Below are 22,697 nucleotides of genomic sequence, written 5' to 3' on the forward strand. Positions count from 1 at the left end.
CGGGCGGCTGTGGCCTACGGGCCGGTTCTAATAGTAATTCAATATCATCCAGGGGGCCATAGATAATCAATTCGCGGGCCGGATCTGGCCCGCGGGCCGTAACTCTGACATATGTGGCCTAAATGAATGGCGGCTATCCCTCCTTTTCTCCAGAATTTTTCTTTTTTAGCATAGGTTGCGTCACAAAAACCTCTACTTTGTTTTTTTGTTTTTTTTTTTCTCGTTATAATTCATCCACAGCATGCCCTCCCGCTCACCGCGCGAGTGTGTGTCAGGCTGCGTGCATCCAATCCAAACAGAGCGAAATTAGACAAACACATAGCAGGGTTAATTTCAATAACTGACAAGCACTCCGGATATCTTAATCAAGTTCTGCTCCCTTCGATTAGGACTTGAATGTGAGTAAGATAACCTGGTGAAGGTGTTTACATAAGATTTGCAATAATATACACATTGGATTAGCTGGTTTATAATTGAATGATTAGGTGGCGTGTAAATGTTCTTAGCCTTGGCTCGCTCTGCATTCTACGTGAGGCACATGTTTGGCGTGCGCCGTGGAGCTCAGAGGAAAGGTGAGACAAGAGCATCTGTGCAGCAGTTCATATGAAAGCCACCTGGCTCTCCTCGGCTCTCTGATTCACGCCTTTGATAGCAACAAACCCGAGATGCTTTCAACAACAACAACAAAGTAGCGCTGAGAGATGACAACAATGGGATATTTGTCAGTCTGGAGATGAAAAGATGTCTTGCTAGGTGGCTGTCGCTCTTTTTTTTTTTTTTAATACGTAATTGTTCTTTTGTTTTGTTAATTTGTCTCCATGTGTTTCTCTGTGAGCTACCGGGGTTATAAATGGGACGCCTTGTGAAGTGGTGTCACGGATTCCCCCTCTGTGACAGGATGCCCCCCCCCCCCCCCCCCCCCCCCCGCCCTCCGGTGAGGAGGCAACAGTGTGCCTCAACGCCTCTGCTGTGACTTATCAACAGACTTATTTCCGCTGGCTTGTCCCTCTTACTGTCATCCACTGACAAGAAAATAAATGAGGCTTCTGCATGAAATATGCTCGAGTAATATGGTGCGTTATTGTATTTACGGACAAATATAGGATCAAAATGCACCTGACAAAGGACTCATATACTATGTCACAATCACAACCACAATATAACATTGGATAGCTACATTATTGTATCCCTTTAGGACGTGATACTTTGGATTCATAGTTTGCTTATGTTTTATGTGAACACGGGTTTTATTTGGATTACATTTAGTTTTTTTTATGTGAGGTCTCTTCCTTTGCTTTTAATGGGATGCATTCTCCTAGATGCATTTGTGCAGATCATTTTCAATCGGAGCTTTTCTCATGTTGTAGGATGATAAACACATGCGTGTATTTAATGGTGCATTAGACTGTGCTCTAACGGTGGTGTGGCTATTTTTATCCAGCGCCTCAGAGAATTCCGCAAGAGTGAATTGGACACTGGTGTTCTGGCCTTATTTCTCTCTCTAAATTTCTCATTGTATGTCATTTCCTCTCTCTTTGTCTTTCTTTGCCACGGATATGGCCGTTGCCCTTCTCCGTTCATCTGTTCCACTCGTCTCCGCTCCTCACAGTTCATCTATCTTACTCCATCTTTCCGGCCGCCAAAATGGACCGGAGCGGCACGCTTGAAAGACTTGTTTCACCGATCACCGGCCCCCATCTCAGAGCGAATTCCCTGGCATCACCTGTGCACTAGATTTGCTGGATTTATCGTTGTTTGCCTGTCATTTGTAATCAATAGCCTTGCCTGCTCGAGCATCAATCAATAATCCCTCTAGGTTGCATGATTAATTGGAAATGGCAAGGGTAGAAGAGGCTTTGAATATCCAGATTTGACCTTTGACCTGAGGTGTGTCGTCCATCTCGCGTGTACATTGACAATTGTGACAATGGCACAATCCAGCTTTTTCTATAGGCCAGTGGGTGGCTCAACGCCACCATTGTTGAAAAGTTCTCCCTTCTTAGTGTGACTTGTTTTCAGAATCGCATTCCTGTTGCAGAGCGACACGGTGAGACTCTGTTTCCTATGCCAGACTTTGCCGTTGCACTTTTACGCCTCAAACGTGAGGTGTCATTTCATGCTAATACCTACCACGGATGACAGTGAACTTTGCAAGCACAACGTGAACATGCGAATCAGTCTCTCTTTTTCTACTCCATTTGTAAGTGTGGGTGTGCGTTTGGAAAAATCAAAACAATTGCTCTGTAACCAAGGACACGTGTGAAACTGTTAAAAAAAATCTATCTTGAGGAAAATAATGTTATTTTGCTTTGCATTGACAGTTAATTTATCTATTTTTAATCTATCCTGTAACACAACAAAGAAGCCAGGTAAAGGTAGCGTGTGACATAGCAGGTAATTTTTTCCCCTTTGTTCTGCATGGCTTCGAACTTTTCAGGCAAGCTGTGCGTTTCATGGGAAGTGCTTAACAAGCTATGCCATAGCCCTGAGCGTCAATTCAACCCGGATATATGAGCCTTTAGACAGCAAGCTTGCATTGGTTCACTGCACTGCACCCAAGGCATTGCTAAATGTGGCCAAAGCTCCGAGACTGCACTAATAACTGTCCGCTGCCGCCATCCCACCGGAGTTGGTCTCCTTGTGCGGCAAGCACTGCGCTGCTCCCAGCACGCTGGCAAAACGATCCCCGGATGTCTTGTCACCATCCATCTGCGTTTTGGAGCTCGTCCAGTGTGTCAGAAAAGGAAACCTTGGGATTGAAAAAGGATGATGTTGCAGGACGCCAAATTGGTGGCGTCATAATTGTGGCGCACTGCAAGTCCAGATGCTAACGAGTAATTATGCTTAATAGTGCGCCCAAACCTTACTCCATCTCTTTCAGGCAGCTGTCAAGATGCAGCCGGAGGCTCCATAGAAATTGCAGCTGTCCCCACCCAAGCTCACCCTATGTGTTAGACAGTCTTGCTAAAGCTGAAGCAAGTGGAGTGTTCTGTGACTGATAGAGTTCTTTTGTCAATGAGGACTGAGCGGCTGCTGGCAGTTTTGGGCCAAAGAACAGTGCAGATTATATTAACATCAGTCAAGCTGTTGTCAGAGCACAAAGGAGGCCCTTATTGATGCAGAAGGAAGCAAGTTTTCATTGCAAAGTGTCTGAAAACAAAGGAGCTAAAGCCAGCTAAAGAGTGCACAACTTTAGTGGAGGGGTGAACTATTAACAAAAGGGGGCCGTCCACGTTAGCAGATAAACACTGACTAAATCAGAACTGGTTTCTCATAAATGTCACCGTGCGCTATTCGTTTATGATTTGGTAAATGGAATCCATCTGATAAAGTTTCACCAAAACTCAATGGCTTCTTCCTGAGGCAAACAGCGATCCATACATCTCACCTGAATAAGTTATCTGACCTGGTTTTTGAAAGACTTGTTTGGATGCATCGAAACTTTTGATTTACCTTTTAAGTAGAAATGCTGACACGAGCAGCAAAGTATCACCAATCACATCATTTTGACAAAATGCTTTGACACTTGTGAAAACAAAGCATTGGACTCCGAGTCTGTGTAGGAAGGCTGCAAAACATCCAGGAAGGCTTGACACCAGGAACTATTTGATCACTGGCAACCCTACTGTTCATTGCGCTCCACAAAAAAAGACTGGCAAATGCATGCGTTTGCAAGAAAAGACGCTTCGAGCCCAGAAGGAAAAAGCTTTGGCCATCAAGCCCCCTGTCATTGTCACAAATGCAGAACTGTATGTGTTCCTTCAGCACACTGCTGCGATTGACCTTTTGCTACTTTGCCAAATGAATTTTTACTTTGGCTTTTAACAGGTAGAGAGAGGATATGGATACACAGTGCGTGGATAGAGTGACAGTGTTGTTTGCCGATGGGTTCAAGAAGATATCGAGTGAATGCTGGCTTTTAATTGACAGTGTGTTGACTTTGCTTTGACTGCTTTTTGCAGTGGTGTGTCACTGCTGTGCTTCATCCTGAGAGATTGTAATGATTTGGAATGACGCTTTGAAATACTCCATGTTCTCGTATTTGTCTCGTATTAAGTATTGTGTGTGGCAATGTAATTCTCTCCGTCTTGTGGTGCAACCTGTTTATTTTGTTTACAACCTGGTTTTATGATGACTGTGATGTCGATGTTTTTTTTTTTTTTTTTTTTTGGTTTACAAGAAATTGGAAGTCAATCGGTGTCACTCAACAGATTGTGTTGGGGTTTAGAAGCTGTCAAACTTAACAAATAATACAATGAAAAAACAAGTAGGATTTATCTTATTAGATTGGCGAATTAGAAATGTTAGCTTATGGTCTCTTTTTGTTGGAATTGCAAATTCCAGCCTCATGATTGACATGTTCTCAGAGCAAAGTAGCAGTCTTTGGTCTTTATGGACTCTTTGTGAGTTGTTCATAAGAAAGTCAAGAGGGGCTCTCCATCACTGTCTTTTTCCAACCATAAAAATGAGTTGCTCTTCAATAAACCTTTTAGTGTTAGGACCTCCAAGACTGCAGCACCGAGTCGCTCACATGATGTCACCAACAATAAAACATCATTACATTTAGTGAGCCATTTCTTGACTTACATTATGTCTTTCTATTTGGGTTGTAATTTTCAAGGAATTCTGTGTCACACTTTTTGTCTCGAGTGCTCAAAAAGAAAAAGATCCGTTCCAGAAGGCTGTTCGAGAAGTGAATCATTCGAATTCCGAATCATATTTTCCCATTACAAATAATGGGAAAAAAAATAATCCGTTCCAAGCCGGGGAAAAAAAAAAAAAAAGAAACGTGTTTTTTAAGCATTTTTTCATTTGTGCACTTTTGTCCAATTGCGCAACTGCAGCGCACCGCCGAACGCGCAACCGTAGCGCGTCGCTGACCGCGCAACTGCACCGCACTGGTCGCATTATTGTGACAGAGCCGTCGCTGAAATTTAGAAAATGTTTTTAAAGTCCTGCTGTACTTCCTTTGGAGGCATGATTAGAGTTGATACAATCCTCAGAGTAACGAGAACGTAATAACGAATGGAGTCAGTTGGCATGCGGGTCATCTCGGCTCATCTCGCGAGGTTCGACAACCGAATTTCGTCCGACATCCGAAGCAAAAAAATCTCAAATTTTTTGTTCGAATACCGATTTGTTCGAGAACCGGGACATTCGAAAACCGAGGCCCCACTGTATTTGCAATTTTGATGAAGTGAGGATAAAACAATGAGCGGATAGACTGAAATGCTTGAAATGTGTGCAGCAAATGATTGACACCTCATAAATCACGTCTTCTGTCTCTGATGAGTTTTTTTTTTCCTCGGGCGCGGTTGTTTCTTTGCATATTAAATTAGAGACACAAGATGGGTGCAGAGAGGGATATTTTTTTTTTTCCAGAGATTATATTTACCACGGTCCCCTTCAGCCAAGTTTCGGAAAAATGTAAACTCCACCCAGGAGAGCTGGAGACCTGATTTGAACCCCAACCTCAGACCTGTGAGGCAAGCGGCTGCACTAAACAAATTTTTATCATGCTTTCACATTTTGTCGTATACTGTATTGTCATAGAAAAGGCAAAATGTGTTTTGTAGCAGGCAGTTTGTGTCCTTGTTTGAACCAGTTCATGATGAACAGTGACAGCAATGACTAATGTTCCTGTGCGGCGCTTATTTTGCATACTCCTTTACGGATGAGTGTATTCTGATTAGCCTACAGTGCTTCTTTAGCCGTATTTACCATTTGTTTATGATACTGATTATGAACCGAAGTCCTGATTGCAAAATGTTTCATTACATTTCAATCATTATTCTGTCAGCAGCATCTCTTTTGTACATGAAATGAGCAACCACTCAAATTGCGCCGCCTCATTTGAGTGATTAATAGTATCTTATTTGCACTGCTTCCCCCACCTGTACCATAAAGATTATTTTTCCCAGTGCAGCAGACGCCGTGTTTAACAAATGAATGTAGTCGTTTGGCCTTTTTGCATTTCTCCTGGCAGGAAAAGATTGTGATCATTGAAAAGAGGACGATAAGATTCGCCACTGTGCCTGTCTTTATTTGGGTCTGGTTTATCTTCATTTGTGTGCCACCCGTGATGTTTGCTGAATTTCTGGAAAAGCTGAGGACAGTTCCCCTGAGTACGGACACCAAGGCCCCCGGGCCTGCACAGCTCATAAACAGATGTGTCCTTGTCCCCAGCCAAGTGCAGCCACTCAAGTGGCAAAGCAGGGGCCCAATAATTGTGAAGAATTGAAAGCTAAATATTGGCTTTATCTCCTCAGTGATAAAAGGGCCATGAAATTGATTTAATGCTGCAGCGCTTCTCTTGGGTGGCTTCTTCCAGCGTGAGCACAAAACAATGAGCAGCAGCCATCTATTAATTAACCCACCTAATCCCGCAAAGTTAATCTCTCACCACAATTTTGCTCGCAATTTCCAAACCGGTCGGGTCTACTGGGGTGTGGTGACAATGGCAGGAGGGAGAGAGGGAGCGGGAAAGGCTTGAAACATTGTCCTGAGAGAGATGAAATGTCTTGAAACATTGTCCTGGGAGAGAGGGTAAGGCTTGAAACATTGTCCTGAAAAGCCAGGATGCGTAAGGATTGCATTTGTGAAAAGAGGTGCACAGCCTCATTTGAGCCGTTGCATTCAAGTGGCAGATTTTAGTCGGCTTTTTGATTGTCTTTTTATGATTGTTTTACTTCTTTAGTCACTGTGCCGCTTTATTACGTGATTCTCTCCTGAGCCGTGTGTGGAAATTGTATTTCTCTGTCTTCTCGGCCATCTCGCAGCGTGGCGGCATCTCGCACCCGCCACACCTCACAGTCATGCTCATATTGTGTCGACAGAGTTGTGAATTACCTCCTTCTCGGCCGTCTAATGAAAAGCTATGTGCTTTTTGGCTCGTCTGACCCTGTTCCCCCCGCCCCCCTTCCATCCCCTCCCTCCACTTCATCATTCTTTTGTGTGAGCCCCTCTTCGTGGAATGGCTGCCTCAGAAATAGGTCACATGCTCTCCCTTCACCTCCGCGGCTTTGGAAAAACAATCCTCCGAGGTGCCCCGTGCTATTCCGTAGCGTCCAAGCGGCCGTCTTCAGAGAGAGACGCGCACTTTCATTTGAAAGAATCAACTCCAATTGGGAGGATTTGAAGCTCATTTCTTTGCAAGAGAGGCAAGCATATCCTGTGGAGATAATTTTAGGAGGCTGATTAGGCGTCGACGGCGTTGAGCCCAGAGTAAGGAATCTCATCACCACTGCTAATGATGTGCCATTCCTGTGTTGAAAGAAGAGCCCAGGCCCTGGGCATGGACCAGCTTCTGTCACCCACCTCTTGCTACTATGTTCATTAAGTCCCAACAATGTAATTACAATTCACTGATACTGCTTTGGATTAATTACAGGCTGATTACCAGACTGATATTTGTTAGGAATAATTAGATCCCAAAGAATTGCATTCATATTTACACCCTATTGATGTCTTTAGAGCATTGGAAACATTCGAACAATAGACAGCTTAAAAAACCAAATGTTCTTCGCTGTGTTGTTCACGTGGAAGGGAACAAAAGGCCAGTTTTGAACGTGTTAATGAGGACAAATCATACAACAGATGTCTCCATCTGTTCCCGTACTAACGACGCTGCAGAACTACAATTGCTCTTCTACCTGATGAACAAAAAGCGGCAATGTTTTGCCACATGAATTGCAGTGCTTGATTTAAAGTCCTCCGAAGCTGCCGGGGGCTGGCTGGGGCACTCCTGAACAAAAAAAAAAAAAAAAAAAAACGCTCAGAGGTAGGACTATCATGCACACGGCTGTGCAGCTCAGAGGTGCTTGTAATCTTTCATACGGGCTTGTGACACAAACACCCCCCAGAGCAACATTATTTCATGAATCTAATCATCCGCGTGCAATTTGCAAAGCCACCTAAAGCCAGCTTATTCACAGATTTGGAGCCTAATAGGAATGCGAACATTTTCACTCGGACAGAGATCTCCGGTGAAGTTGGACGATGCACTTATCCAGTAGTATCTTAATGAACACAATCCCCCCCGCCGGAAATTGCTGTCATTCATTTCTATCAGCCATTCATTAGGAACGACTGCACCTAATGAGATAAATTTGGATGAGTGTCTCAAAAATGTGCGTCGACAAAGAAAATCATGTTTGCAGTGATGCGGAACTGCACTACGTTTGCTCAGCGCTTTTTCAAATCGTTTGCCTCTTTCAGGTAGAAATATTCAAATGTTGCGACACAATCAGCTGTGCTCTGTGTTAGGCGAGTTTCTCCTGGCTATTTGAACCTTTAGGTCAACAGCTTGTCGTGAGTCTGCTGATAGGTATCGCACTGACACGAGCCTCTGCCTCTGACAGCTCGTTTTATCCCGCAGCTCAATGCTGGTGTCAACATTCTCCCGTGGCTCTGGGCCGCACTCGTCCAGATGCAGGAAATGATGCATGTGTGTGTGCCCGCAGGCTTCCCAGCGACGGCATACGGACCGGTGGCGGCGGCGGCGGTCGTAGCAGCGCGTGGCTCAGGTAGGGGGGCCCGTGGAAGAGGCGGCTACTTGGCGTACCCACAGAGCGCAGGGCCAGGTAAACGCTCTGTCCATGTTCTGTGTGGCTGCTGCTCTCTTCAACTTCTACCTGCTCTGCTTTCTCCCATAGACGTAGTCGCCCAAGCTCTTGTATCAATCATAACGTGGCCAAGAATTACGAGCTAGGCGTGACCGGTTCTTTGCCGTGTAAGCAATGAAGAGATGAGGGGGGCTTGAGGTGACTTGATGGGACTGAGGCAAAATTAACCTGACTTCACTTTGAATAATTTAACATTCTAATGTAACCAAATTCAGTTGCCGCACTTTTAAAAAAGAAATGGAATGCCCTCGACCTTAAAAACAAAAGGTTACACTTAGTTAAAATTATACATGCTTTAATTTAGTCACTGACACAAGTTTCCTGCCTTTAACTTTTGAACCTGTATAGATCAGACAAAAATCTCAAACTGCAGAAGCTTTAGCTGTGATGACTTGAGTGGGAAATTGTTTTCTGCGCTCTTCATTTATTTTCCCTTATTATTTTTAAATGCAGTGGAACCTAAGGTTAACCACAATCCAGAGAAATGCATTTGTTCCTTTAAAACAGGGGTGTCAAACTCGTTTTTTTCGCGGGCCGCATTGTAGTCATAGCTTCTTTCGGAGGGCCATTATGACTGTCAACCCAAATAAATATACGAGCACCTCATATTACAGTAAAAGCTACAAAACAAACTGACAAATAACTCGTTTTCAAATCAGACGAGTAAAACCTGGTCAAATATTTAAAAAAAAGATATTATTAAAAGTGAAGACAATTTGCAATTCTAGTAATGACACACGAATTTGATGCACAATTTGTCTTCGCGGGCCACATAAAATGATGTGGCAGGCCGCATCTGGCCCCCGGGCCTTGAGTTTGACACCTGTGCTTTAAAAGACGTAGTAGCTGGCAAAACCGTCTTTTCGCATAACCGTCATACAAGCGGAATCACAAGTTAAAATGTGAAGTCACTGTTCTTTGTGACGACGTGTACTTGGGAAGTGAATGGTTTCTCCTAAAGACTAAACACCGCTCACTTTGCAGTGTACATTGGGTTCTTCTAATTTTGTCATTGTGTATTTGTTATGGATGACTGATGGTGTAACATTACATGATGCATGACAGCCATTTGAGCTTTTTCAAGTGTGTTCAATGAAGCGATTCCACTGTGATGTTCTTGTCTGTGATGTCAACCTGTGGTGGTATGATAACCATTTTTGGTGATTAATCTTGTTTTCGTATTATTTTGAAAAAGTTAATGTCAAGACAATTGGCGGTTTGCTTCGAGTTTGTGTAGTGTTAAGATGAGTAGGGGAAGCCCGGCTGACGCGTCCTCCTGCCTTAGCTGATCTTTTTGGCCCGTGTTGAATTTGGTCCACAATTTGGGAAGCGCGCTATCCGCGCCTCACGGCAAAAGCCATAGCCAATCACCTGTTATCCAATTTACTCACTGTGTGCTCGTTTTATTTCTTCAGTTTTAGGAAAAGGCTAAGACACCGAAACAAAATTTAGACTTATACAGGGTGGTTGAGTTCAATCACAATTCTTGTTAAGAAAGCTCTGTTTTCAGGAAAGTACAATACAGCGCTGGGCCTTTCGTGCGACCATGCTCAAGAGCAGAAAGTCTCCATTCAGAAAAGGCAACGTTCAAGGTTCTTTGGTCAGCTTATATTCAGTTGCACATGCCAGTGTGGGCCGAATTTGATGGGTGATGAGTCAGGGGGCGTGGCAAGTTCGCAGGAGAGTTTGATTCCATGAGAGTGGGTGCTGGTTCGGTGAGAGCTGGTTCCGTGGGGGTGGGTGCTGATTATGGGTGATTCGGTGTGTGTGGGGACTGTTGTTTTTCATCCCGTCTTTTGGCCTTGGCAATCACCTTTGGCCGGGTACTTGGTTGTTTTCCTCCTGCCGCTCTTCCTCTGGCACCTCTACCGGTTTTATCTCCAAGTGCCCTTCCTGTAAACCATTCTTGCACATACATCCACTTCGCCCACCGCCCATTCATCATTCTTTCAATTTTGTCATTTTGTACGGAATTATGTGAACTTTTGGCTGTGACATTAATTTGTTAATGTTCCCTGACTATGCAAAGTTCTTACTCACCACGCATTTGTTTGTTTGTTCTTTTGACACTATCTTTTGACACATATCTTTTCACTGTTAGGCAAAACATTTCCCTCTGTCCAGAACGTTCAGTAGTAATCCAAAACTGGTATCTAGCATTAATCAAAACATAAAATGTAATCAAGTACTGAACATTTTTAAACGACTTTGGCAGTGTCCGTGATTTAGAAAATCATCAGGCATGCATTAAACAATTCCTTAAGGGTCATTAAGCTATTCAGGCAATGTTTCAAAAAACATCTATTTCAAAGTGCACAGAAATACATATCAGATCATAAAGTTATAAAAACCTTTGTCATTACCACCTATCAAAAATGTCTAGTTATGTCTTTATTGATTTGGTGTGTAAGTATAATTTTATGCTTAATTTATTTTATTGATTTAATATGTGAATATACTTGTCTGCTTATGTACTTTGTTCAATGAGGTTTGAGCATATCTGTTTTTGTAGCTAGGCAGGACTTTTTGTATTTCGACCCCATTTCTTCCCTCCCTCTGTTGACCTCAGTTTAACTGAGGTCACCAAAACCGTTGATACTACCAGGGTCTCTGTTGGCACACCACGTTCCTCTGTGGAGCCGCTTCAAGTCCCTCTGTGGGGCCACCAATGAGTGAGAAAAATATAGATGAAATTCATACCCAGACATTTGTAAAAGATGGAGAGTGGAAAGGCAATTGGCCTAGACAACATTCCAGTAACAGCATGGAACTATCAAGGAGAGATGGCAGGGAAGGTTCCTTAAAAAGCGAGAAGATGCCTGAGGAAAGTTACTGGTTCCTATTTTTTATTTCAGACCACGGTGATGCACAGAACTGCATTAGCTACAGAGGTCTTATGTTGATCAAGCAAAGCATGAAGTTATGGGAAAGAATGTTAGAAGCGAGGCTTGGAAATCTCTACTGGCCAAAATAATGGAGTGTGTGGCAGAGATAAAGATGTTGCAGGACATGCAGATGGTTGGTGTGACAGGACAGAAAGATTTGGAAACGATTGCTCTGCTGTCGCGGCCCCTAACAGGAGCAGCCGAAAGAAGAGGAAGTTGAGAAAAAAAATGCGAGAGACACATACATAAATAATGAAATACATACGTACATATAGACAGACATCGAAAAATCGCCCATTCGGTCACTCAGTCACTCGGTCTCGGTCATTCAGTCAGTCAATGAATTAGTCAATCAATCAATCAATCTCACTCAAGTGTTAACTAATTTGTAATAGTATTGGAAGCAGTTTAAACTAATGGAATATGTGAATGTCCATCAGTTTTATCAAATTCTAATCCTACTTTACCTTTGTATAAGGGATAGCCTTCTCAAAGCATAGTCATCGTAATTTATTCAATCCGTTTTACTAACATTTAATCATTGATCAAATCATGCTTTTCCTCCTTCGAAGCGACTATGTACTTCAAACCCAAACGCCACCATTTTATAGGGGGAAAAAAATTTGTTGAATTTATTCGTTTGACATAATACTCCTGCGGTCATCTTAAATTTGTTCGATTTATCAACCCCTTCCATTATTTATCCTGCAAATGAATAATGTGTTATTCAAACTAACGTTCAAAAGCCGCTTTAGGTCATCCACCTGTTCCCAATTCATTTCTAGTCTGTATGTTATTGTTCCAATTTGTTTTTACATTTGATACTCTCCCACCTATTTGATCCTATCTTGTAAAGCTCTACAATTCATTATAAGCTATTTTAAATCTCTCCACACTTGTTACCAGGCTTTGGCTCCATTTCACGATGTTGTCTCCCCTTCACTTCATTTCTGCCGAGCTGCTTCTTCTCCTCCGTCTAGCACGCTGAAGACTTAAAAAACATCAAATCTGAAAACACTTAAAATTGTCAGACTTGGATCAAGGAGAGGACTCGGATGCAGAGTGACAACAAAAAACAAATTTATTCTGAAAGGCTGGAGTCGGCAAAAAAACAAAAGCACCTCAAAAGAGGGAAAACAAGGTGGCAAAAAACAAAAACTGAAAAACACAGAGCTTAGGCTTGACGACAAAGGTTTCTTCACGAACTAAGTTCTCAAAAAGGTCTCTTTAACTCACGCGATCGCTGGTGCTCTGATTCTTTGTAATAAACTGTAATGTAATTTAACATTCTACCAACATGGTTGTATATGTGGCAAATGTTATTGTTCAATCTATAGGTCATACAGCACCTGTGTTCCAAATATGACACTCCTCCTTGATTTAATATCTCATAAGTTATTATTGTCAGCAATGCTAAAGGATCGTGCTTGTAACTGAATGTCTTATCGCCCAATTTAAAACACATGCCACATTTGAGCTAGTATTTATTCATTTATTTATTTCCCATCCTCATGTTAGCTGGCATATGTCAGAATTAAAATGTAATTTTGCTTTTAATTTTAAGTCTTTCAAAATTGCTATATTCTTACTGCACTGAGATTAACTGTTAAATATATATTTAAAAATAAACAAAAACAATCTATGCTCCTGCACAGACCTTGCATGTTGACTCTTAAAAGTGGCACCCAAATGCCAGATTACAAATCAAACCTCCTCCTTCACTCTCACATTTTTTGATAAAACAGTCTACTTATCTAGACACTATCATCACATACTAAATAATGGCCTGCAAATTAAACATAATGTTGTTGCTGTGGTCCCTCAAAACATGTGACTAGAATTTGGACAATTATTAAGGCTCATCAATTGATCAATTATCTCCCCACTAAATTCCTAGCCTGTTAACCTATCTGCATAAAGAAGACATTTACAATGCAGGGGATAAGAGAATAACAAGGAACACCTGAACCCTAACCCAAGAACACAAGGAAAACCTAACAACAAAATAAACCCAAACCACAATCAACATACTATGTAGACCAACACAGTACTCCAAATATTTCCTCATTAAAATTTTAGCCTTTTTGTGTAGAGCACCATTGATTTCTAATCATTGACCTAATTTTATCCTTAATTTAATCCCAATCACGAATGTCCCCTACTTAATACTTTACTTGGCGTTCTTTTAATAAAAAAATCCCCCTTGCAATGTCATTTTTATTTGTTGTTTTTAACTCTAAGTGATTCAAACCTTTGATTTATTCTTACATGTAACCACCTTGTATAGTCTAATGTCCTAATCGATCAATAATTCCTCCTAAATTTAACGTCTGATATCACAATTTAATTTTATCCAATTTTACGATCTATGTTCTCTCTTACTCTCACATTTTTTATGAGGGCTGGGCACTCTCACCGTTAGACCAGTTTCTGCCTACAACCCTCAGATTATTCTATAATTTCTAATTTTTACATTTAACAATGCAAATTTGATAAACCATTGTCTAGCACACCATTTTCGTGCTCCATTTTAGCCCAATTCCATCATTTATAACGAACTGGTACACAAAGACAAACATAGATAACACATGGGCCCACAACATAGACATGACTCACAACATGGCAATCTTCCCAGCCGATGACAAGTGTGGGGGGGGGCAACAAAAGTGCGGAGAGCCTCGCCACCACCACGTCACACAATGCGACCCCCCACCTCTGTCCTAAATATGCATTTGCGCCCACCTGACCATTTGGCCCAAACTTTAGAGCTGCAGGAGATCGTGGAGCCTCATTCGACTTCCAGCTGGCCGCGCACTCGCGCACGCCGCCCGGTTCAAATTTTCTAAGTGCAACGCACAATGAGATGCATGAGAAACGGCCTTGGTTACCATCACATTTGAAGCGATGAATACGAACTGAAATTTTATGACTCGGTGTATAAGTCGAGGTTGATTTTTTTCGGTCGATTTTGGATCGAAAAAGGTCGACCAATACACCGGCAAATACGGTAATATGAGGTGCTCATACATTTATTTGGGTTGACAGTCATAATGGCCCTCCGAAAGAAGCTATAACTACAATGCGGCACGCGAAAAAAATTAGTTTGACAACCCTGCATTAAATAGTTCCTTAAGGGTCACTAAGCTATTCAGGCAATGAATCAAAAAACATTTGTTATTTCAAAGTGCACAGAAATACATATCAGATCATAAAGTTATGAAAACCTTTGTCATTACCACCTATCAAGAATGTCTAGTTATGTCTTCTTTATTGATTTGTTGTGTAGGTATGATTATATGCTTAAAATGTTTCTTTTATTGATTTAATATGTGAACATACTTGTCTGCTTATGTACTTTATTCAATGAGGTTTGAGCACATCTGTTTTTGTAGCTAGGCAGGACTTTTTGTATTTCGACCCCATTTCTTCACCGATCACACCTGGCCTTAGCGTTCTTCCTCCACTGAACGCTTGTGATCTGACTTCCTGCTTTATCTGCAGCAGTGTGCATGTCTTTTCCCCCCCAAAAAAAAAAACATTTACCAGATAGGATCCTCCGACAGTATCACTTTGTTTTGGGGAGGGAACAATGTTGAAATCGATGTTAAAATCTGCGTGGTTGGATTTGTCCCTGTTACATTTGGGAACACCCGACTCTTGTTTCTTTAAAAGAGCTTAAGGGAACCGCGCCCGCCCTAAATTAAACAAACATGCGATCAGCATCTGAAACTAGTGGGCCTTGTATTCCATATCCATTGGCACAACTAAAATATGTAAGTGACTGATTTGCAAACTGATAACCGGGCCTCTTATGTGACTGCTTTTCTTCTTAAACGATGACTACGGAAAATATTGCAGCCACTTGATGAAACGATTCTGCGTTATCATGACAATCTGTAACTTTTAACACGGTCAGTTCCAGGACTCCGGATGCAAGTTTGTCTCCGTCCATAAGAGAGTTTCTCTGTGTGTTTAACACAGCATCGATTGACTTGTCGGTTTTATTTACACAGCTTGCTTTTTCCACCCGTACAACTGTAGATCATTCAATAGCTGTCAATACAGCCTGCAGCCTAGTGAGAAGCGCCTCTCTTAATCACACACATTTTGCCATAAGAAGCTCGTGGCTCAAAATCCGTTTTAATTGTTACTCCGTTGTTGTCAGCTTTATGACTCCCACATGTAATGTTATATACGGACGGCCGTGTGGGCACGCAGACAGCCCCAGTGCAGCGAGCGCGATGCGTGAATACTAACCAAAGATCATTTCAATCAACATGACTGTATGAGATGCTCCCTCCTTCACATCAGGCTGTTTGCATTTCCAAAACAAACCATTAGCACCACTATCATTGAAATGCACGTCATTAAGAAGCAGGAACGCTGATTCGATTTGGGCTTGGCAGAGAGCGGTCAGAAAGTAAATGACGTGATGGCAGCCATCATGAACACTTTATTTTTGACAGCTGCAAATGGAAGCGAGATAAGTGTCATGATGGACGGGGACTGAGAAACAGTGACATCATGCTTTTTGACTGTTTGGCCATAGCCAATGTCAGGCTTTTCTTCATTGCATGCTGTGATCAAATGACAATCACGGAAACAGCGATACAGTGTACCTATTAGCCAAACTTGTAAAGATGTTCTGGCACGCTGTTTGTAATGTTTGTTTTCACCTTTTAAAGACACAGTGACTGGGCATGACCTCTCTCAGCATATTTGGGTAAAAGTTGTAATAGAGGCCTTGCTTTTGTTTTGTTTTTTGGGGGGGGGTTTGGCCCAAAGTTTGACAAAATGACAGAAATGTCTTAGTGTGGATTTGTTGTGCTTTGTCTCCACCTACAGCTCCCACAGAGCACCACATTCCACTTTGCGCTTGTTCCCACCAAGCAGGTGTGGAGTTGTTTTCTGTCATGTTTAATGACCATTCTAAACTATACAGTTCACTTGGTGAAGACATAGCTTTCCACCCAAGGGGACCCAAGATCATCTGCTCACACAATTCCAACCAAAGCAGACATTAAAGCTCGAAAGACGTAGCCACCCAAACCATAGCGACTCATGTTTGTAGAACGTCAATATTGCTAGGACATAGACAATATTTTCTGTCTGCAACCTGTGCAGCTTGACCCCGTGCTTGACAGACAAAATGACAGCATGCTCATTGCTCACTTCACCTCTCTTTGACAAAACATTGGTGGCGACAAGGTGTATTTGAGCTGCTCGTGACGGCCTCGCCCGAAAGATGATAATTGTGAATCAAAACAAGAAAAGTCCCCTGTAGTTTTTGGTTCTGCCCTACCTTTCAAGGAGGGTCGAGGAGGCGCTTATGTGCCATTTAGTACGTCGCAACAGAAACACAGACTGCTCACAGAATACAGTCTTTCAAGTATCGAAACTTGAGCTACGGGTTTGTTATGTTTGTTGAAGTTGCAGAAATAGCCTGTGCTGTTGGCATTGTCAGACAGAAGCAGAGCAAAATGCAAAAAAGTGACCAAGGTTCCGGAAGATCCTCGGGCTCTTTTTAAGTGTTTACCTGATTCCCCCAGAGCTTCCTGGTAAACTCAAATGTTGGCCTCAGATCTCAGCTTCACCTCCAGTGTTGAGAAAATGAACATTCAGAGCTCACCATGTACAGTACGTCTAGCGAGACTGCAGAAATCGCACAGCATTGTAAACTTCAGCACTCTTTCTAATTGTACTTGCATTGAACTCATCCCTTGGTTCGTTTTTTTTGTTCTTATTACACATTCCCCCTCCTCTCCCTGCCCATTTTTCCTCACATGACAGTCATTTCCAAAGGAAGGTCTCCATCAATTTTCTCCCGAATAATTTAGGGATCTTCCGCACTGCCTTGGAGAACAGCAATGTGTGCTTGCTGTGTGTTCTGGCCTCAATCAATCTGGGGTCCATTTGTCCCACACGAGCTCAACCCCGGTGCCAGAAGCACTTCACATGCATTTGCTGCGGGCTTTAACAGGAGCAGGTGGACTAAGACCATCCCACTTGGGTTTTTGTCTCAGGCCCAGGAAAACTTGTGAAACACAAAAGAGGGCAAAATGTCTCTTTGTGCTTTTGCCACGAAGCGTTAGATCGGGCAGCTGTGGGTGGCAGATGCTCGGAGGTTACAGGCACATCCCTTTGGGGACGTCAGCGTTTTGCCCTCCAGGGTGTGCACACGTAACACATTTTAAAGAAAGCATGCTTGAAGGCTTCATGCAACAGTGAGGAAAGTCCTTTGTATTTCTGCTCCCTACAGTTGTGAAACTCAACGGCCACTGCAGTTGCCAGAACGTAACAGGAATATGCGTTTATTTCTTAATTAGCTGATTGAGGTGAAGTGCATTTGACATTAAATGATATGCAACCGTTTGCTCTGTAAAATGTTGTCAGTCTTGGATAGTTCGTTGAATTGGAACTGGGATGCCCAGTATCGTACGAACGTTGAGCTCAACCAGCCAAGACATGCTCCAGTGCCGATGAATATAAGCCAATGAATTTGCATGTTAAACACTGACAGAGCTCGTCTGCACATTGTAGTGTGCAGCACAGTGTGTGCAGAATACGTACCTGAATAATGTGTGTGTGTATACATTCTGGAACCTCTGAATTGAAAACTTTGGAAATGGACTGTGTTGAATTGCAGCACTAGCAGTATTAGTCAGGAGCACTGTTGAGCAAATGCAAGAAGAAATCATCTGTTAAAATTCATTAGCCAAGCTTCTCTGAACACAAAATGACAAGACATTAAATATGTATTATTTATGAAATGTCTGTGCGCTCTGAAAAGGCTGTCTAGTGCTGTTAATTACTCAGCCGTTGGTTCTGAAAAGATTATTTCAAATGGAAAGTGAAAGCAAGGCAAGACGGCAAAAAGAGCTGTTAGTTGATATCACTCGGTTTTTAAATGACATTGGTGAAAATGGAAAAGCTAATTACGGGAGCCCCACAATACAATGCTGATTTGAGAAGCAGCATGTCAGCTTTATTGACATCTTCTGTAGGGTGATGTGCTTTGATGGCCACCAAGTGCTCGAACTGGCACTGTAACAAAGGCAGAGGCATGACTTCACCAAGGAGGGTTCCTTGTCAAAAAGAGCAGAGCTGTTTGATCATCACGAGAGAATATGCGCAGGTGAACCTCTGCAAAAAGCCATCAATTCTGCATGTAAATAAAACAATATGATAGGATAGGATAGGATAGGATAGGATAGGATAGGATAGGATAGGATAGGATAGGATAGGATAGGATAGGATAGGATAGGATAGGATAGGATAGGATGGGATGGGATGGGATGGGATGGGATGGGATGGGATGGGGCGGGGCGGGGCGGGGCGGGGCGGGGCGGGACGGGACGGGACGGGACGAGACGGGAGGAGACGGGAGGAGACGGGAGGAGACGAGAGGAGACGAGAGGAGACGAGAGGAGACGAGAGGAGACGAGAGGAGACGAGAGGAGAGGAGAGGAGAGGAGAGGAGAGGAGAGGAGAGGAGAGGAGAGGAGAGGAGAGGAGAGGAGAGGAGAGGAGAGGAGATAGGATAGGGCAGAAAAAACAGTACCCGAACAAGTGAACAAAAATGTCTTTGTACAAGAGGAATGTTTGTTGCGACTCTTGTAAGACATCTCATTGTGCAGGTGTAGCCAGTGGTGGGTGAGTGAATATCACTCAGTTATGTCTAATAATATTCCTCACATGGAGCAGCTTAAGTGCAGAGAGAAAAAAAAGTCACTTTCTTTGCAATCAGTTCTGATTGCAGTGGTATGGGACAAAACTACAAGTACAGGTTGTGATGCCAGTGTTAAGAGGCCTGTCTATCAGTTTTGAGAGTGCAGCAGCTCCAAACGAGCCCTGGAAAACTCAACTTGCTGAGAAAGTGGTGGTTGTATATGATGTTATATTTTAGCATCAGCGTGATTAGTTTCATGTTCCTACTAGTGAGGGACAAAAAGGGCTGCAGCGCTTTCAAGGTTGAAGATTCCTCCTTAAAGGCAGTCACCTGGCAAAGTGGCAAGCAGAGCAGGACATTTATCCACTCCGAGCGTGCCGCCCTGATGTCAGAAACAGATGACTGCAGGACCCTCCCTGCCGCCGCTCAGCCGGCTTTGGTCACTGAGGGCGGGCAGGAGGGAAAGTTGGTGGTGGGGGTTGTGGAGGCGAGATAATTATCAGTATAAATGAAGCCCTGTGAATAATTCGCACTGCTGGGTCCCCTGATCTGGTCTCCAAGGCAACCTCAGCATGCTCATTTGTTTTGGAGATGAGTAATTACATCCAATTAGTGGCCACTGAAAAAAAAGGAGCCCAAGAAAGGCCCATTGTTCTGGATAGATTGCGTGAATATTAATAATGGGACGGTCCGCGGCTCCCTGATATGATCGCTGATACTTCTGCAGCTGTGGGCACAATCTGCCCAGTCTCGTCCTGCATAACGGATCAGATAGCCGCTGATGAAAATATATGGCTCCGAGAATGGGCCGGCATGTTTGTGCATGAGTATCTGAGAAGCACTTTTTGTCTAGCAGCCTGTCAACAGCCAACAATAGAATGTGCAGTGCAAGTATTTCATATTTTGAATCGTGGGCTACCTATTTTTTTTTTTCTAACATTTGGCGCAGCAGCGTCGATTGTTGTAAAATAAAATTCATTTAATGAATGAATGTCAATGACAAAGTAACTTTTTTTTGTTGGGCTTTTTGGATACATAGAGCATGAGTCCAAAGTCACATTCTGATTAAATAGCATGAGAAAATGTAGCATCAAACTACTCTGGCAATGTACAATTCCACTCAAAAGTTACTTGAGTAAATGTAGTGTGAAAAGAAGAGTGCCTCGGGATGTTTAGTATTCCACAAATATTCCCCCCTAATATAGTTTAGTTCTATTGTCAAATATTTTTACGCTCCATGAAAATGATTCCATTGATCCAGCTTCCCCTCATTAGCAAGGCCAATCAATGTTCTGTGACATTTTTCAAACTAAATGTAATGATTGGCTCTTGAGCTTTGTTCAATGTGTCAGGCAGTATGTGACGTACGTGGGAAGCCTGCTGCATTCGGATCCTATAATTTGACAAGTGGGCCGACAGGCCGCGAGTGGCGAGGTGGGAGTGCTAAAAAGCCCTGGCGGGAGAAACATGGCTGTCGCTCTCGTTCCATTTGGCACAAGTGGACTTGATCATTCCGAGTGGGTAGAGGTGAAGTGGCTTTGAATGGCGCTTTGCTCCGCAGGCCAAATAAAAAGACAAACACCAGCAGCGAGAGTGAAGGGAGAAGTTGGTGTCATCGGGCTGAGTCCCTCCTGAGTAGATTAAGGCTGCTGCTATCTAAAAGAGGCGTGAGGAGGACGTTTGCTTTAATTGCCCTCTTTCCATGAGCAGCTTGTCTCCGATGAAGAGGACATGCAATAAATGTCAGCTGAATGACATTTTCTAAACTGTTGATAATCCACCATCTGTGTCGGAGGGAGCATTATTAGAAGGAGGGGGACATGCTTGGATCACAACACCCAGGTATTTGTATCTCATTCACATACACACCTTATCGCCAAGAGGAGCCATTAAATTCATTATTGATTGGTGCGCTTTGTGTTTCTTTCATTCAGGCTTCCTTCAGGTATGTCAACAGAGAATTGTCTGTTTGAAATGAGAATGTATTGAGCTGTTTTAATGATTCCTCAGTTTCATCTCACTCCGTAATGATTGCACAAAAACACGCGCGACATTGGTCAATTCAGCGAGGGAAATATAAATAAATAAATAAATAAATAAATAAATAAATAAATAAATAATCGTCGGGGCTAGGAGAGGAATAATTGCGGAGACATTTAGGATGCGGCTGAGCGTCTCAAACGTGAGCTGCGGCTGGGCAGGGAAGGTAGAGAGGGGGCTATCAGCAAGCACAAGGAGAAACTGCTCGAAAACCTGGACATTAACTTTGACAGAGTTGATTGATCCACAATGATGGAGTCCCCTCCCCACCTTTACTGTATCTCTCAGGCCTCCCCGATTATGGGTTTTACTCGGCACCCGGTGACCAAAGGGGGGGGCCCTGCTCCTTTGCTGATTATGCCTCCCTGGGGCCCCAGGCGGCTCAGATGCTGCACAGTGAGCATGCCACCTCCGCCTGCAACTCCCCCCTCCAGCACCTACACAGCCCGGATCAGTTTAAGAACCCAGGTTTGTATAAGCGTATCGATCTTAACCGTTTTTCAAACTCTTCACTTTGATTCATGACATTCTCCCATGCAGATGGCAGATCTTTTGCTTTCTCCGTTCTTTGTTTTTGTTTTGTTTTGATTTTCCCCAGCGCTTGTCAATAAACAACACCCCTGACCCATTTCAAGAAAAAACTGAAAAATTAACCTGTCTTGAACCTGGCTGAGGAAATGCACGTCTCCCCTCCTGATGATTTCTTTGAGAAGTTGTATTGCAGCCCCTGCTTGCACACAAGGGCCTTGCACAGAATGTTATTCACCACTTGCATGTGAGCTCTATGACTACTGATGGATGTCATGAATGTCACTTGGCTCTCAAGCCATTTTCAGATTTATCTGGATTGTACAATAAAATGTGTGTTGTTGTTTTTTTTTTTTAATGTGTGTTTGTGAATTATGGTTGGACCAGTAAATTAGCATTACATCATTTTTGGGTCCTTATTTACTTGTGAATTTTAAGATACACATTTATATTAAGTCCACAGCCCACAGACATTTCACTGTCTAGATCATGGGGTCAAATTCGAGACCCAGGGGCCATATCTGGCCCACCACACGAATGTATGTGGCCCACAAAACCAAATAGGCTCCATCATATTCATGCAAAATGCTAAATTATTTCTTTCTGGACAAAAAATCAGTAAATGATTACCATTAACATGTCATGTTTGTTGTTATAATTATATATTATGACTCAACTCACCAAGCAAATGCAATATGATGATATATTCATTGTCACTATCATGAGAGCTGCCTGAAGAAAATACTACATATTGTCCCATGAGAAGTTGAACCCAATGTGTAAAATATGTTGTAGCTCCTTTGAGGGAGGATGATTCTCAAAACAATAGTGCTCTAGTCATACAGTACTCGCCTACGTTATCTGTCTATTTTCCTGTCCTCTCTGGCATGGTCACCCACCAGTACCTATTGTTAAGTAAAGGACTTTGATTTAGTGGACGGCAGCGTCTCA

General features: G+C 42.8%; 1 protein-coding gene across 9 annotated transcripts in view; it reads left to right on the plus strand.

The window, feature by feature from the left end:
- LOC125982155 (RNA-binding protein Musashi homolog 2) overlaps positions 1-22,697 on the plus strand; it is a 207,076-nt gene that overhangs the window by 161,194 nt on the left and 23,185 nt on the right. For 6 of the 9 annotated variants that reach the window (XM_049742436.2, XM_049742437.2, XM_049742439.2 and 3 more), the window contains exons 11-12: positions 8,463-8,582; positions 21,507-21,686. In XM_049742436.2, the coding sequence (XP_049598393.1) occupies positions 8,463-8,582; positions 21,507-21,686 (300 nt within the window). The remainder of the gene's footprint in view (positions 1-8,462; positions 8,583-21,506; positions 21,687-22,697) is intronic. The other 3 variants (XM_049742438.2, XM_049742443.2, XM_049742444.2) reach the window with 3 other exon arrangements.

The sequence above is a fragment of the Syngnathus scovelli genome, chromosome 15, assembly GCF_024217435.2.
Source record: "Syngnathus scovelli strain Florida chromosome 15, RoL_Ssco_1.2, whole genome shotgun sequence".
NCBI classification, from domain to species: Eukaryota; Metazoa; Chordata; class Actinopteri; order Syngnathiformes; family Syngnathidae; genus Syngnathus; species Syngnathus scovelli.